The following is a 12,685-nucleotide window of genomic DNA, read 5'->3' on the forward strand; positions in this document are numbered from 1 at the left end:
ATTGCAAAGAAATTTAATGAAATATAATCTAATTGTACAAAATTGACAATTTTCAATCAAAATATTCGTACTAGGCACGGTACATCTCTTTAATAATGCTACCACCTGCATGTTGGAGGTATTCCGGACCAGTTACAGTCTTGATTACACAGCAGCGACGGCAAGCCTTGTAGTTTGAATCCTGGGCGGCATTCGAATTTGCAGATAGAGTTCCTGGTCGCTTGAACGCACACGCCGTTCGTCCATCCATTACTTGGAGTTAGAATATCCGGACACATATTCGCGTCTGATCAAAGAAAAACACATTAAAAACAATAGGTATATTTCATAGTCGAATAATTAGCTGACTATTATCTTTGCAAATTGTAGAAGCTTTTATTTCAAGATAGTCTGAACTTTATATAATTGAGCACTGAGATAAAAATCACTGAACACGATCAAATACTCGCTACCAAAACACTTTAAGTCAATTATATTTTGCTTAAAGTGTATATTGGACCCTAAAAACGCGATATCAAGACAATTCGTAATCATGCTTTTATACTTAACAGAAAAGCAATCTGAATGTAGCATCATCTGCTGGTTAAAAACTCGAAACATTTTTGTTATTGAAAGGCCGAGGATCAAATTATTCTTCCTACAGTTAAACATTTTTTAAAAAGTAATTTTCTGAGACGAATAATGTTTACAATACAATGGGTATTTTTTTTAATTAACAAAATGTTCAATATTTTGCTGTAACTATAGTGATAATGCTAAGAATTTTGTTATAAAGTTTTGGGAGTAAATATTTATTTTTACATACTTTATGGTAAAATATATTAAATTATAATAAAAAATGTTTTCCTGGGAGTGTAGGATTTGAAATTGGGTCATTTACTTACAATAATATCTTAGTTTTGCAATATTGAAATGCTGCTTCCGGTGAGATTTATGATGAAGCTTTACAGTACAAGAACATGTAACCAGGAGCTAATGTTACGTAATTGCGTTCTTGATATCACTATATCCTTCTTACAAAAATCAAACAGACGTTTTACCTGCAAGCATTGCTTTTTCTTGATACAATGATAATTTGGGAGCTGAAAATGCTGAATTTAAAAAATCCAGAAGTCGGTCCCGGAGTTTGCCAACAGCTTTAAAATAATTTATTCATGAAGTGACTTGATTCGGTTTCCTATTTCAAAGCCCCAGATTATCTTAATCGATCTTCGCTTCTGAGACCACTTGGTTCATTTTATAATTGAACATTTACCTCGTGACCAATTAAAGTAAGTCGACGTTGTTTAAACATCATTAAAAATCATTAAAATTTTGCCGATTATTTAAGTGAGAGTGGAATTTTCGGTCTTAATAATTTTAAAATGGCATTACAAATTAAGTATCATTCTACAGGGTGTACAGAATTAAGAAAACCACATTAACTATTGGTGTATTTTAAACGTTGATAAGGTCGATTTGGCTGAAAACAGCGAGGCGTCATAGCACTCCATCTTCCATTGTCGCCGCACGTCAAATTGGCAGATCCGTCAATTGCAAAACCCAAGTCGCAAGAAAAGGCACAAGTCGACCCTGGTTTGTTCTCCGTGCACATTCCAGCCATTTGGCCATTGCCAGGAGGCCCAAGAGTCGGGCAATAGAATTCTAAAAATAGCCAAGGCCCAATTATAAAAGAAAACAAGCTTCATCTAATTTAAAATTAGGTTCTGTATTTTCAAAGGCTTTTTTTATTTGACTAATAGCGTGTTATTGTTTTTTATTTTTAGACCAAACACATTTATGCTTCTGAAAATATGATTCGATACTTATTATTATTATTATTGAGTGGGGTGGCAAGCCAAACACTTCGACCTAAGGTCCATTGTGCATCCCCAAACTGGGTGACTTAAATAAGTCCTATTGCCGACATAAAGCTTAAAATCTGCCCGGCCGTGATATTAGAGACGTCATACGTCTCCAACCGATGCATACCCAAATGCTCAAACCTCTGGGCTGCATAGTAATCGCAGCTACAGAGTACATGTGAGGCAGTTTCCTCCTCAGCTAGACAAGATCTGCAAATCGGGTCATCACTGACCCCAATAAGCGTTAAATGTCTGTTAAGATGGCAGTGGCCTGTAAGTAGGCCAGTAACAATCCTAATACTGGACCTAGAGAGCGAGAGTAATTCTCTAGCTCTCTCCCTAGATGGGCCAACAGTGAACTCTTTGGCCTGCCTTTGACCCTCAATTTCAGACCATTGTCTGAGTTGACGATCCGACATAAACTTGGAGATTAAGCCGCGTACAAGTCCTCGGGAGATGGGGAGAGCAGGTTCTGGACAAATGAACCCAGCCCTCGCACCTTCCTTGGCCAAGGCGTCGGCCCTTTCGTTCCCAAGATGCCCCTTATGCCCAGGTACCCAACAAAGTTGAACTTTATTGTGCAACCCAAGAGTGCAGAGGGGATCTAAGCAGCTAAAAACCAGTTTAGAAAGAATACTATACTGGCTGAGAGCTCTAAGAGCAGCCTGGCTATCTGAATAAATCTGGATAACCTTCCCATGATACCCCTGATGTAAACAGTGAGCAACACAGGAGAAAATGGCAAAAATTTCAGCCTGGAATACACTAGTGTGTATCCCTAGGCTTTCATAAAAGCCGAAATTATTAGTAAGGCAATACATCCCAGCACCAGTGCCATAGTGTACAACCTCTTTGATCTCGTCGGTGTCCGACAAGGCAAAGGCCTTTAGCTCCACCACGAGATTATCTTCCATTGGAATGTCCTCTCCGGAGTCCCCGCCAGCCAGAGCCTCATCTTCCATCCTTGAGATCTCCAAGGCAGAGGGTTCGACTGGACCACCCTCCTTTACAGGATCCACCGGAGCTGTCGGGTCAGGTTCATGAAGTATCTTAAAGATACCACTGTCCAGACCCGTTAAGGCTCGGTGTCCTGCCTCCTTGATAGCCTTAAACGACTCTCCATCCACCTGGAAGATCCAGCGGATGGCAGTCGGCTCTTCGGCTTTATTTACGACCTTCCAACATTGCTTTATTTAGCGCGTTGTTGTAGGTCCTGAGTCTACGAAGGAGGACATTGCCATCCTTGGTGTAGACGTCCTTGGTGCGGAAGGCTACCTTGAAAGGTTTCGGTAGGTCGACGGCCTTCATTACTGAAAGCCGTGACCTCCCGGAGACCAATTCCTTCTGGTCAAATCCTCCCACCAACCAATCCGCTGTAAACGCATCCTTACAGAGGTAGTGAATGGCGCCCCCAACCAGCTGAAAGTTCCCAAAACGAGGTAGAGGGTCTCCCGAAGGTGACCCATCTATCCGCTTCAGGACCTCACGCTGGATGGTGCCCATTTCCTCTGCGGAGATGGTCTTCACAGGATAGCCTTCTTTAACGATGGCCATCTTTGTGGAGCTTAAGGTTTCGCTATAGGTTTGGTCGTGAGACTTCACCTTTTTGGAAACCTGAGACTGGGAATCGGGGGAGTCATTTTCCCTGGAACGTTTTAAAAGTGATGGCGGGGGGTCGTCCTTACCAGGGACCTCCTCCTGCATCAATCTTTCCCTGCGGCGTCGATTCCGCTTTTGAGTTTTACTGAGGGGTTTATCCCCCTTGAACTCTTGCTTCACCGACTGGGTCTTGCCAGAGGCAGACCCTTGAAGGCTAGGCCGGGTTCTTGTAGGGGAAAGTCCCCCCTCCAGGTTAGAAACAGGGGGGGTAACATCCGAAGATGAACCCGCCCCTTGCTTAGGGTCGGGTTATTTCGAACCCTCCCCTTGCTTTGGGTTGGGTCCTTTCGAACCCTCCCCTTGCTTAAGGCCGGATTCTTTCGAACCCTTGCCCGGTTTTTGTTTTTTTGTTTGTTTTTTTTGTGTTTCCATATTTGGTCCCACAAGAAAAGAGGAAAGTAGAAGGTCACCGCCCTTAATCCTCTGTCCTGGCGGAAGGCTAAAATACAACGGGGTGTCGCCTGGTGCCCCGAGGGGATCGTTCACGATACCGTATTTACGCTTCCCCGGTACCACTCAGCCCTCAGCACGATACCTCACACCTTAGCTTAAGGAAGAAGCAGAGCCTTAGTTGGCCAGCATGAAGGGTTTCCCCTCCACCTGTTACTCCCTTCCACCACGAAGAGGTACAAGGTTGCAGTTTATTCGATACTTAATATCGAAGTTTATAAAATCTTCCTCCTAATATGTTAGTGTTTGTTTGCAAAATAAACGTACATTTCTCGAATGTACATATTTATTACGTTTTTTTTATAATTAATTTAGCCCCCCTCCCTTTAATCTGCCTTTAAACTGCTTTGTTATAATTATAAAGTTATTGGCAATAAACACTTGCAGTTGTCATTCAGTTGTATCTGAGACTGTTTTTATGCTTTAGTTTGGGACATTTAATATTAAATCTTCTTTAAGACATATTTGTTTCCTCAAATACACTACTTACTAGGTATCTGGCACTCCAAAAATATAAACGTTTTACGTTAATTAAAAATATCTTTCAAACAAATTAGTTGGTAATATCTATTACAATTTTAAAATGGTTTTATGGAAAATTATTAAAAAAAATTTAATCGAAGGAAGCACTTGGATATTTAAATGGAATGTTTATTGAGGCTTGAACTTTCGACCCGCGGGTCGTTGTTGTTTTGAAAAAGATCCGCGAATCGAAATCTCAAGGAAATTTCAAAAGAGTAACATTTCAGTTATAAAATATTCTTTAAGTATGGAATGGAATTGGGTGACTCGGTGAGTAGGATTTGAGGCTCTGGGGTCCAATAATTAAATTCCCCTTTATTAAAACATGAACCGATACCATTGGAATTACTAGCATCTGATTACTATGGAATTGGATATGTTAGGGGTATATTTCGCAATATTACATTACATAATCTCATCTTTAATGAAAAATTAAACGTATATTTTTACTTGCTGAAACGAAAATGAAAAAAAACCTTCAATCCCTAATTTAAATTATCTGATTAAATTAAAGTTAGAATGTTAGGGTCAATGGAGGTAAGTGTGATCACCCCTTATTATGTCCCCAAATATTATTATAAAAAATATTTGATGAATGGATATTGAAATATACTTAATTATACACATTTTGTTTACTTTCAATATTAGTTTAAATTAAATTTAGTTTTTAAAAATTTTAGTTAAAAAAATATTATACTCTTCTACTCGTGTTTAGAGATTTTATGCCCAAAAGAAAATTTCTGTAATTTTTTTTCTAACTGACAAACCGGTTTTACATTTTGGTATTTAGAAGTCTGCTTAACCTTTTACCTGCTAGGAAAATTTGGTGTTTTTGCTAATATTTTGAGGTTTTCAAAATTGAATCTGAAAAAAATCTTTCAAAATTTGCAGTGCGGGGTAAGTGTGACCACACGAAGATATTATTTTACAGTTACGAAAAAAAATTAGCTTTACTGGGAAACCATATTTATCCGCTGTATGCAATTTCATTGCAATTGGTCAAGGATTTCACAAGGTCACAATTAACCAACTTCCCTATCACACTTGCCCCGCATTTTGGGGGTAAGTGTGACCACACAAAGATATTATTTATATCTACGAAAAAAATAAGCTTTATTGGGACACCATTTTTAACCTCTGTAATAATAATAATAATCAGCTAGGCTAATACCCAAGGCACCACCTTAGGCCTAAGGCATCAAGCTACTTTTGAAGCCATTAATTCAGGTGGCCGGGTTACAATGCGTAGGAGGCTGGTGACAAGCCCTGCATGCCACGCAAATTCGTTGCGATTGGTCAAGGATTTCAAGTGATCAAAATTACCCCACCCCCCCATCACACTTGCCCCGCATTTTGGGGGTAGGTGTGAACACACGAAGATATTATTTTAGATCTACGAAAAAAATAAAGATTTATTTTGGGGGTAAGTGTGATCAGTAACCGAGTTAAATTAAATAATTAATATTTATATCACTATTTAATTGATATTATATTTGATTGCGTGGTTGTGTAGGATAAAGTGGCCGTATTAATGGTACGAATTCTAAAGAGGGTGCTATTTTTAGTTTAAGAGTAATTTCAAGTAAACGCTCAAAAAAATATTTTGATAACACTTACCTCCATTGACCCTATATTGACTTATTTGTAAAAAATAATAATAATGGCATTGTAAGTAAATAATAATAGCTTGAGAATATTTCTTGTCTTCATTGTGTGTAATAATAGCTAAAGAATATTCAATTGTCTTATTAGTAAATAATGGATTAAGAATGTTTAACTGTCTTCTAAGTTAATAATAATAGCTATAGAATATTTAATGGCCTTTTAATATAATAATTATAGATTAAGAATATTTATTTGTCTTCTTTTTTAAATAATAATAGCTTTAGAATATTTTATTGTCTTATTAGTAAACAATAGCTTAAGTAAATTTTTTGTATTTTTATTATAAAAATAACAGGTTTAGAATATTAAATTGTCATATTAGTAGATAATAATAGCTTTAGAATATTAAATGGTCTTATTAGTTCATAGACGCAAAACTTAACCATGGTTAATTTAAACTAGTAAATAGTAAGTATTGTACTATAGAGACAGATACTTCATGGTTTAAAATAAAGTTTTATTAAAAGTTATTAATAAAAGTTTATTTTAAACCATGAAGTATCTGTCTCTGTAGTACATTACTTACTATTTACTGGTCTTATATATATTTTATGTTAGGCTAAAGCAGATTCTTAAGCCAGCATTTGCCCCCATTAAGTGAAAGAAACGTTTACTTAAAGAATTATTATAGTGATTTTTATCTTTTTTTTTAAATAACTGAGAACAAGCTCCTATCTACAGATGGTCTAAAATGGTCTGGGAGCGATGGTTCAAAGACCAGGCGATCGAAGGGTCCAACGGTTCAAAGCCCGTCGAATTGAAGGAAAGCATCATCCGATCGAAAGTTTAAAATATGTTTTTTACTAAAAAAAGGTAAAAAGTTTCAACGAATCAAAATTAAGTATTGGCACCTGACGGCGCCGCACGTTCACTCGAGCGATGGGGGCTCGTGGCGCCACGCCAACCCCATTCTTGCTTATAACGGTGGGCCGTCTAGCCAAGGAGGATAGAAAGGGAGGCGAAGTAGGAGGGATGAACGCGCCAGCATCCTTGTAAGAAGTTTAGCGCGAGCTCGGCGCGAAAATTTCGGAAAAATGGCGGCAACACGTAGCGTAGCGGCCGCAATCTCGCCGCCATTTTTCCGAAATTTTCCCGCCGAACGTGCGCTAAGCTTCTTACAAGGATGCTGGCGCGTTCATCCCTCCTACTTCGCCTCCCTTCCTATCCTCCTTGGTCTAGCATCGCGACTTAGAGGACAGTACATAGCGAAATCGTCGATAAACGCACTATTCTCTCGTTAAATAATGTATTTTTTCCAAAAATACCCGTATAATTCTTTGAACATTTGTCCTCACCCAAAGGCACTTTTTTGCTTTAGTCCTTTTCGGATGTTGGGAAACCAACAGATATGCATTCAAATTGTCGAAAAATTCATTGATAATACGACAAAAATGCCTAAAAGAAAATGTGCCTAAAATTGCAAAAAATGTCTTTTCCCCAAAACCTACCTGGATATATCTCTAATTTTTAAAACAAAACCCTTTTTTAAATAAGAAAACTAAATAATTAAATCATGCCGTCTTAGTCGATTCGTTGACACCATTTAAAATAATTTTAGCGGTGTATTTATTTTCGGTCCATTGAACCTTTTCCCCTTAAAAACTTATTTACTTCGGCCCGAGAGATTTCGATCCGTTGGGCCCTTTCGGTCGTTTGGTCCGTTAGACCCACCCCGTCGATAAAATGGGTTCATCTGGTTTTGATAGACCTAAAAGATCCGTGATTTCATATAACCAGCTAGGCTAATACCCAAGGCACCACCTTAGGTCTAAGTCATCAAGCGACTTTTAAAGCCATTAATTCAGGTGGCTGGGTTACAATGCGTAGGAGGGTTCTGGCAAGTAACGTTTAAGTTTCATGGAGTATAATTTTAATAAACACATTTAAGTAGAACGCCTGTACTATTTCAGTCATATAGTTTCGATGAGTGTTAAATTTAAAAGTCATTCAAGCACGGAAATATGCTTGTTCCGCCTATTTTCCTAAGGGATCCTTAAAAAATTGCGTAATTCACTAAGGTTGTGGGTGGGTTTGCTTAATCGCATCTTAGTTTTAAAAAGGAACGGGGCGCTTAAATATTACGAAAGATATCAAAGTTCTGTATTTTATTGAAAAATGTTAAATGATTTTAGCTTGTAGTCACAATTATAACTACATTTTTTTCCTGGTCCATAATGGTATGAATTCTTTTCAGATGTTAAACCATAAATTAAAGGCTTTATTTTGAAATAAATTGAATAATTTCAAAGTTGTTAGCGATTTTACAAGGTTTTAGTATGTATTAATTTTTTTAGGGGCGGGGTCTTTACAATTAGAACCAGAGGGAGGGTGACTATCTGACTGAGGTGGACACAGGAATTTTTTTAAGCTATGCTAGACTACAAAAATGCAGCGCGGCAATGCGATGTCCATTTTGAACACTTTCCTCCGGGGGCTTCCATAGAGTAATACCTTTTTTGTTTTCATTTTTTGTTAATATTCTTATAAATTTGATATCTTTAGATATATGTATCTAAAGATATCAAATTTATAAATTAACTATGATACTGTTAGGGTGACCACAACTCCTATATTTCATAATTTTTGTGTTCCTATAACTTCCTTTATTGACATTATTTACTATTGTTACCTATATTTGTGGAATTTTTCGGGCGTCACCTGTCTTTTACATATCAAAATCCACAAAGTAAGAAAGATTTATAATATTAGAACTCTACGCTTGCTTAACCAATTATCAAAAACCCTAGATTTTCAATTCGTAAATAATTTAAATATATTTTCCTGTAATTTTAATCAAATTAATGTTATATTTTCCTTTAATTTGCTAAACAATATCCCATAAAACCGAATAAATCGACTTCAAATATCCTTTAATTGCAATAACATTTTTGGGAATTTTCAGTGGTCACCCGGTATTTTGAAAATATATCATCTTTCTTAATATAAAAGCTGATTAGCTACTTAATAAAACATTACTTTTAGCGCTGAGCCCCAAAAAGGCGGCTAGGTTCGGTACTAACTATTTTGTTCTCGGCAAGATGATGGAAAAGAATCCCACTGTCCGTTATTGGTACACGTCAATTGCATTGCTCCGTTTAATTCAAAACCAGGATTGCAAGAAAAGGTGCATATATCGCCCGGTCTGCTCCCTGAGCACGTTCCAATTATTTGACCATTCACTGGCGCAGAAGTTTCTGCACAACGTATTTCTGAAATATCGCATTTACGTTTTAGTTCAAAATTATTCTGATTTAAGTTTTTTTCATCAAGAATAATAAAAATCAGATCCAAGAAGAAGTGAATACATTTTTACTCTTTTCTGTTACGTTTTCAGTAATTTATTTAATCGCAAACGTTAAAGTGTAATTATGTAAATAGCCACAGAGTGGTTGAAATTTTAAAGATGACGAAATGGAAGTATCTATTTGAAATTCAGACCGAATGTTTCAAAATATTCTGTCTATCTTGAAGGTTTTTAAAATCTTTAAACGTCTCAACTTAACCTGGCAAATGAACATATAAATTGTCGTAGAGCGCAAATAATTAAGCAAGGAGCAAACCACTTCTAAAATACCTGTTCACTGTATTAATAAAGAATTTGACAGGTGAAAAATTCCCACTTAGAATTTTTTTTCAAAAACTAAAGAATGTAAAAATATGAATCTGATCACGCAAATTTAAATTTTAGAAATATATAGCACACGAAACAGCTTTTTATTGAAAAAAAAAACCCGAGAATCACGAAAATTAAAATTTGCAAACTTTTTTAAAATGTCGTTGTAACGACGCTGAAACTTGCATTTTTTTATATCAGCTCATATTCAAAAATAGCAGTTCTGTATCGCTTGATGACACACACATTCCGATTCCATAGCCCAATTCTTAAAATAAATCATTGGCATGAAGAACTCGCGCCTCCACTTGTATTCATCAACTTTCTTTGGAAAACTCAAAGTGACAGCCAAGTGAGCAGGGGTCCTGCGCTAGAGAAAGGGTTGCAAATATCGGAATCGTAGAAGAATTTTCAAACACTTCATTTGAAATTTCTTTGGCGTCGCTCCGTGCGTTCATGGAATAGTCAAAGCTTATTATTTTATGCGGGTGAGAATAATTATTTCGTAAAAAGATCCATAACAAACATCGATCAATAAGAAACATCGAGCCGCTATGTTAAAAAATTTGATGATGGTCAATAATTCATAATCTATACGCTTTCATTTAATGGAGAAATAGATTCCGAATGCGGTCAGCAATTTGGGAAACCTGGATAAACTATTTCTGCTATGAGAATGTTTCACTCAGTTCCCGTCATTTATTGTTTTGTTATTAAAATTGTTTTCGTAAAATATGTGCTCTTCTCACAAACGTGTAAACTTTGACCACTAACAACTGTCTGACTTATCGTCAATAAAACATATTAACAATGAGATATCGAGCTCAACAGTAAATCTGGTTTTTATGCAAGTGAAGATAGGAACCTATAATTACTAAGATATCTTTCTGCCTTTTTTATAGGGGCTGTTCACAAACTACTGCCCAGACCACTCACCCCCTGAATTATGTAACAAATATTGTCACCCTCTTAATAATAAGTTAAGTAATTTGTTAAATACTTCCAAATTGGTGTTAATTATTTTTACCTCAAAAAACTAACCACGTACTTGAAATAAAATAACAACAATTTTATTCCTTGTGTACCTTAAAATTTGTGTATTTAGGTTCCGCTGTAGAATTATGAGAAGTGACGTAAAATATTTCCGGGAATCATTCTACCCCTTAAACCTTTAAAAAGGCACTTTATCTTTAACTACGTTACGTAAATTGTGAACTGACAAATATCGCCTGTTGAAAATAAAATTCTTACTCCTTTTTAGTAAATAAATGAGAATAATCAATGTTTAACTAATTACATGTTTAAATTGGAAAATTTTATAATGCATTTTATATAAATCCTGTATTATTTTCATTGTTATTTTGTATTTCTTGTTGTATTTTCTATTTGTAATAATAATAATAATAATAATAATAATAATAATAATAATAATAATCAGCTATGCTAATACTCAAGGTCCAACCTTAGGCCTAAGTCATCAAGTGACATTTAAAGCCATTAATTTAGGTGACCGGGTTACAATGCGGAGGAGGATGGTGGCAAGCCACGCGAGCCAACAGCTCCCTACACTATATATACTTATGGAAGAACCCATTTCCGTAAAAATCTGTTGTAAATATTTTGGACTTTTGCCTTAGCGCATAGTGTATTGTTGGAGTAAATCCAAGTGACGTCCGGTGTGGCATGTTTCGCGCTTCCCGTGTCCAGAAGTAAGCGCCCCAGGAAAAGAAAAGATTTTTCTGTAAAAATCAGTTGAGCTTTTGGAGCGTTAACGTGTGGCGGATAAATATTGTACCTACATCAGATTAGTGGTTCAAAAATTAATTGGTAGAGTGGGATACCTTATAAACACTGTTAACAATTACCATAGCTTCCGGTTAAATTACTGTAAATTTTTTACAGTTAAATTAAAATACCAACTTTTACCTTAAGGGTAATTAGATATTTACTGTTAACAGCAGCTTTAGTCCTGTTAGTCGATTGATCGTAATATTTACAGTAAATTTTCAGTAATTAACACAAGTAGTGTAGTCAAATAAAAAAAGGTCCAGGACGCTGGGTATGGCCAGCTTCGATTTCACCCGTGGTCGAAGTTGGCTGTATCGGGCGCTATAAATGTACTTCCAACTTCGATGTTTATCGCATTTGAAGTCGGCCGTACCTAGTTAATGATTGGAAATTGGTATGGTATTTCCTACGGGCAAAATTCATAAGAAATTCACACCCTTTATTCGAGGCTGCGAGGCTAGGCTAATAGTAATACTCAGCATTCCTATGCCCCCAAATTCTACGTATAATTTTTTAAGTAAAAATTTATATTTTTAACAATCATTAAACGACAATTGTGGACTAGATGAAGATAACCAAAAACAATAATTGTTTTTTCTAAATATGACATCTTTCGCTATTAAAATTAAAAAATTTAAATTGAAAATTAAAACTCAGAGTTGATTAGAGTCAGTCTAGAAACAGCTGTTATTATTACGGTAACCGGATGCTTAAACACACTAAAGTGACGGGGTACATATGAAGGCTGGCAGTTAAGTAGGATACCTTTTACAGGAAAAATAACCTGTAAATTTACAGGAACTTTCCTGTTAATTTTCTGCCCAGTAAATTCCGGTAAAATTAACTGCAATTTTTCACTATTTCGTGCGAAGAAAAGAAACTGGTGCGCCTAGCTATTCAGAGGGTTTGGTTAAAGCTAGGAGCAACAAACACAATTAGAACGCAGCTAGCCTTTAAACACGCTAACGAAGGGTTGTGTACGAATTTCATTGGACGAGCGTCACGAGCCTTTAAGCTGAACGTTTTACGGGCGGGGGGGAAGACAATTTCCAAATTTTCCCCTTCCGACGGCAGCAGGCGCTATAGCGTCTAGCCAATGAAAAATGTACACAAGAAAATCCACGACTTTTGACGGGTTGCGTTT

General features: G+C 36.4%; 1 protein-coding gene across 1 annotated transcript; it reads right to left on the bottom strand.

The window, feature by feature from the left end:
• Positions 1-73: 73 nt before the first annotated feature.
• LOC149944361 (E-selectin-like) lies at positions 74-9,307 on the bottom strand. Its single transcript, XM_090175926.1, has 3 exons — positions 9,161-9,307; positions 1,426-1,644; positions 74-286 (listed from the first exon to the last, which is right to left on the bottom strand). Exons 1-3 carry the CDS (start codon positions 9,225-9,227, stop codon positions 99-101), a joined length of 474 nt encoding a protein of 157 aa, XP_090032052.1. The 5' UTR covers positions 9,228-9,307; the 3' UTR covers positions 74-98.
• Between the last annotated feature and the right edge of the window lie 3,378 nt (positions 9,308-12,685).

Source organism: Leiobunum rupestre, chromosome 5, assembly GCF_980474605.1.
Source record: "Leiobunum rupestre chromosome 5, qqLeiRupe1.1.hap1, whole genome shotgun sequence".
In the NCBI taxonomy this organism is placed as follows: domain Eukaryota; kingdom Metazoa; phylum Arthropoda; class Arachnida; order Opiliones; family Sclerosomatidae; genus Leiobunum; species Leiobunum rupestre.

Bases quoted from the DNA above. Each gene is read 5' to 3' on its own strand.
- LOC149944361 (XM_090175926.1), bottom strand. From the start codon at position 9,227: ATGCAATTGACGTGTACCAATAACGGACAGTGGGATTCTTTTCCATCA. The intron at 1,645-9,160 runs GTTAGTACCGAA...GGCTATTTTTAG, and splicing joins ATCTTGCCGAGAACAAAATA to AATTCTATTGCCCGACTCTT. The intron at 287-1,425 runs GTTAATGTGGTT...TTCTTTGATCAG, and splicing joins ACGTTTAAAATACACCAATA to ACGCGAATATGTGTCCGGAT.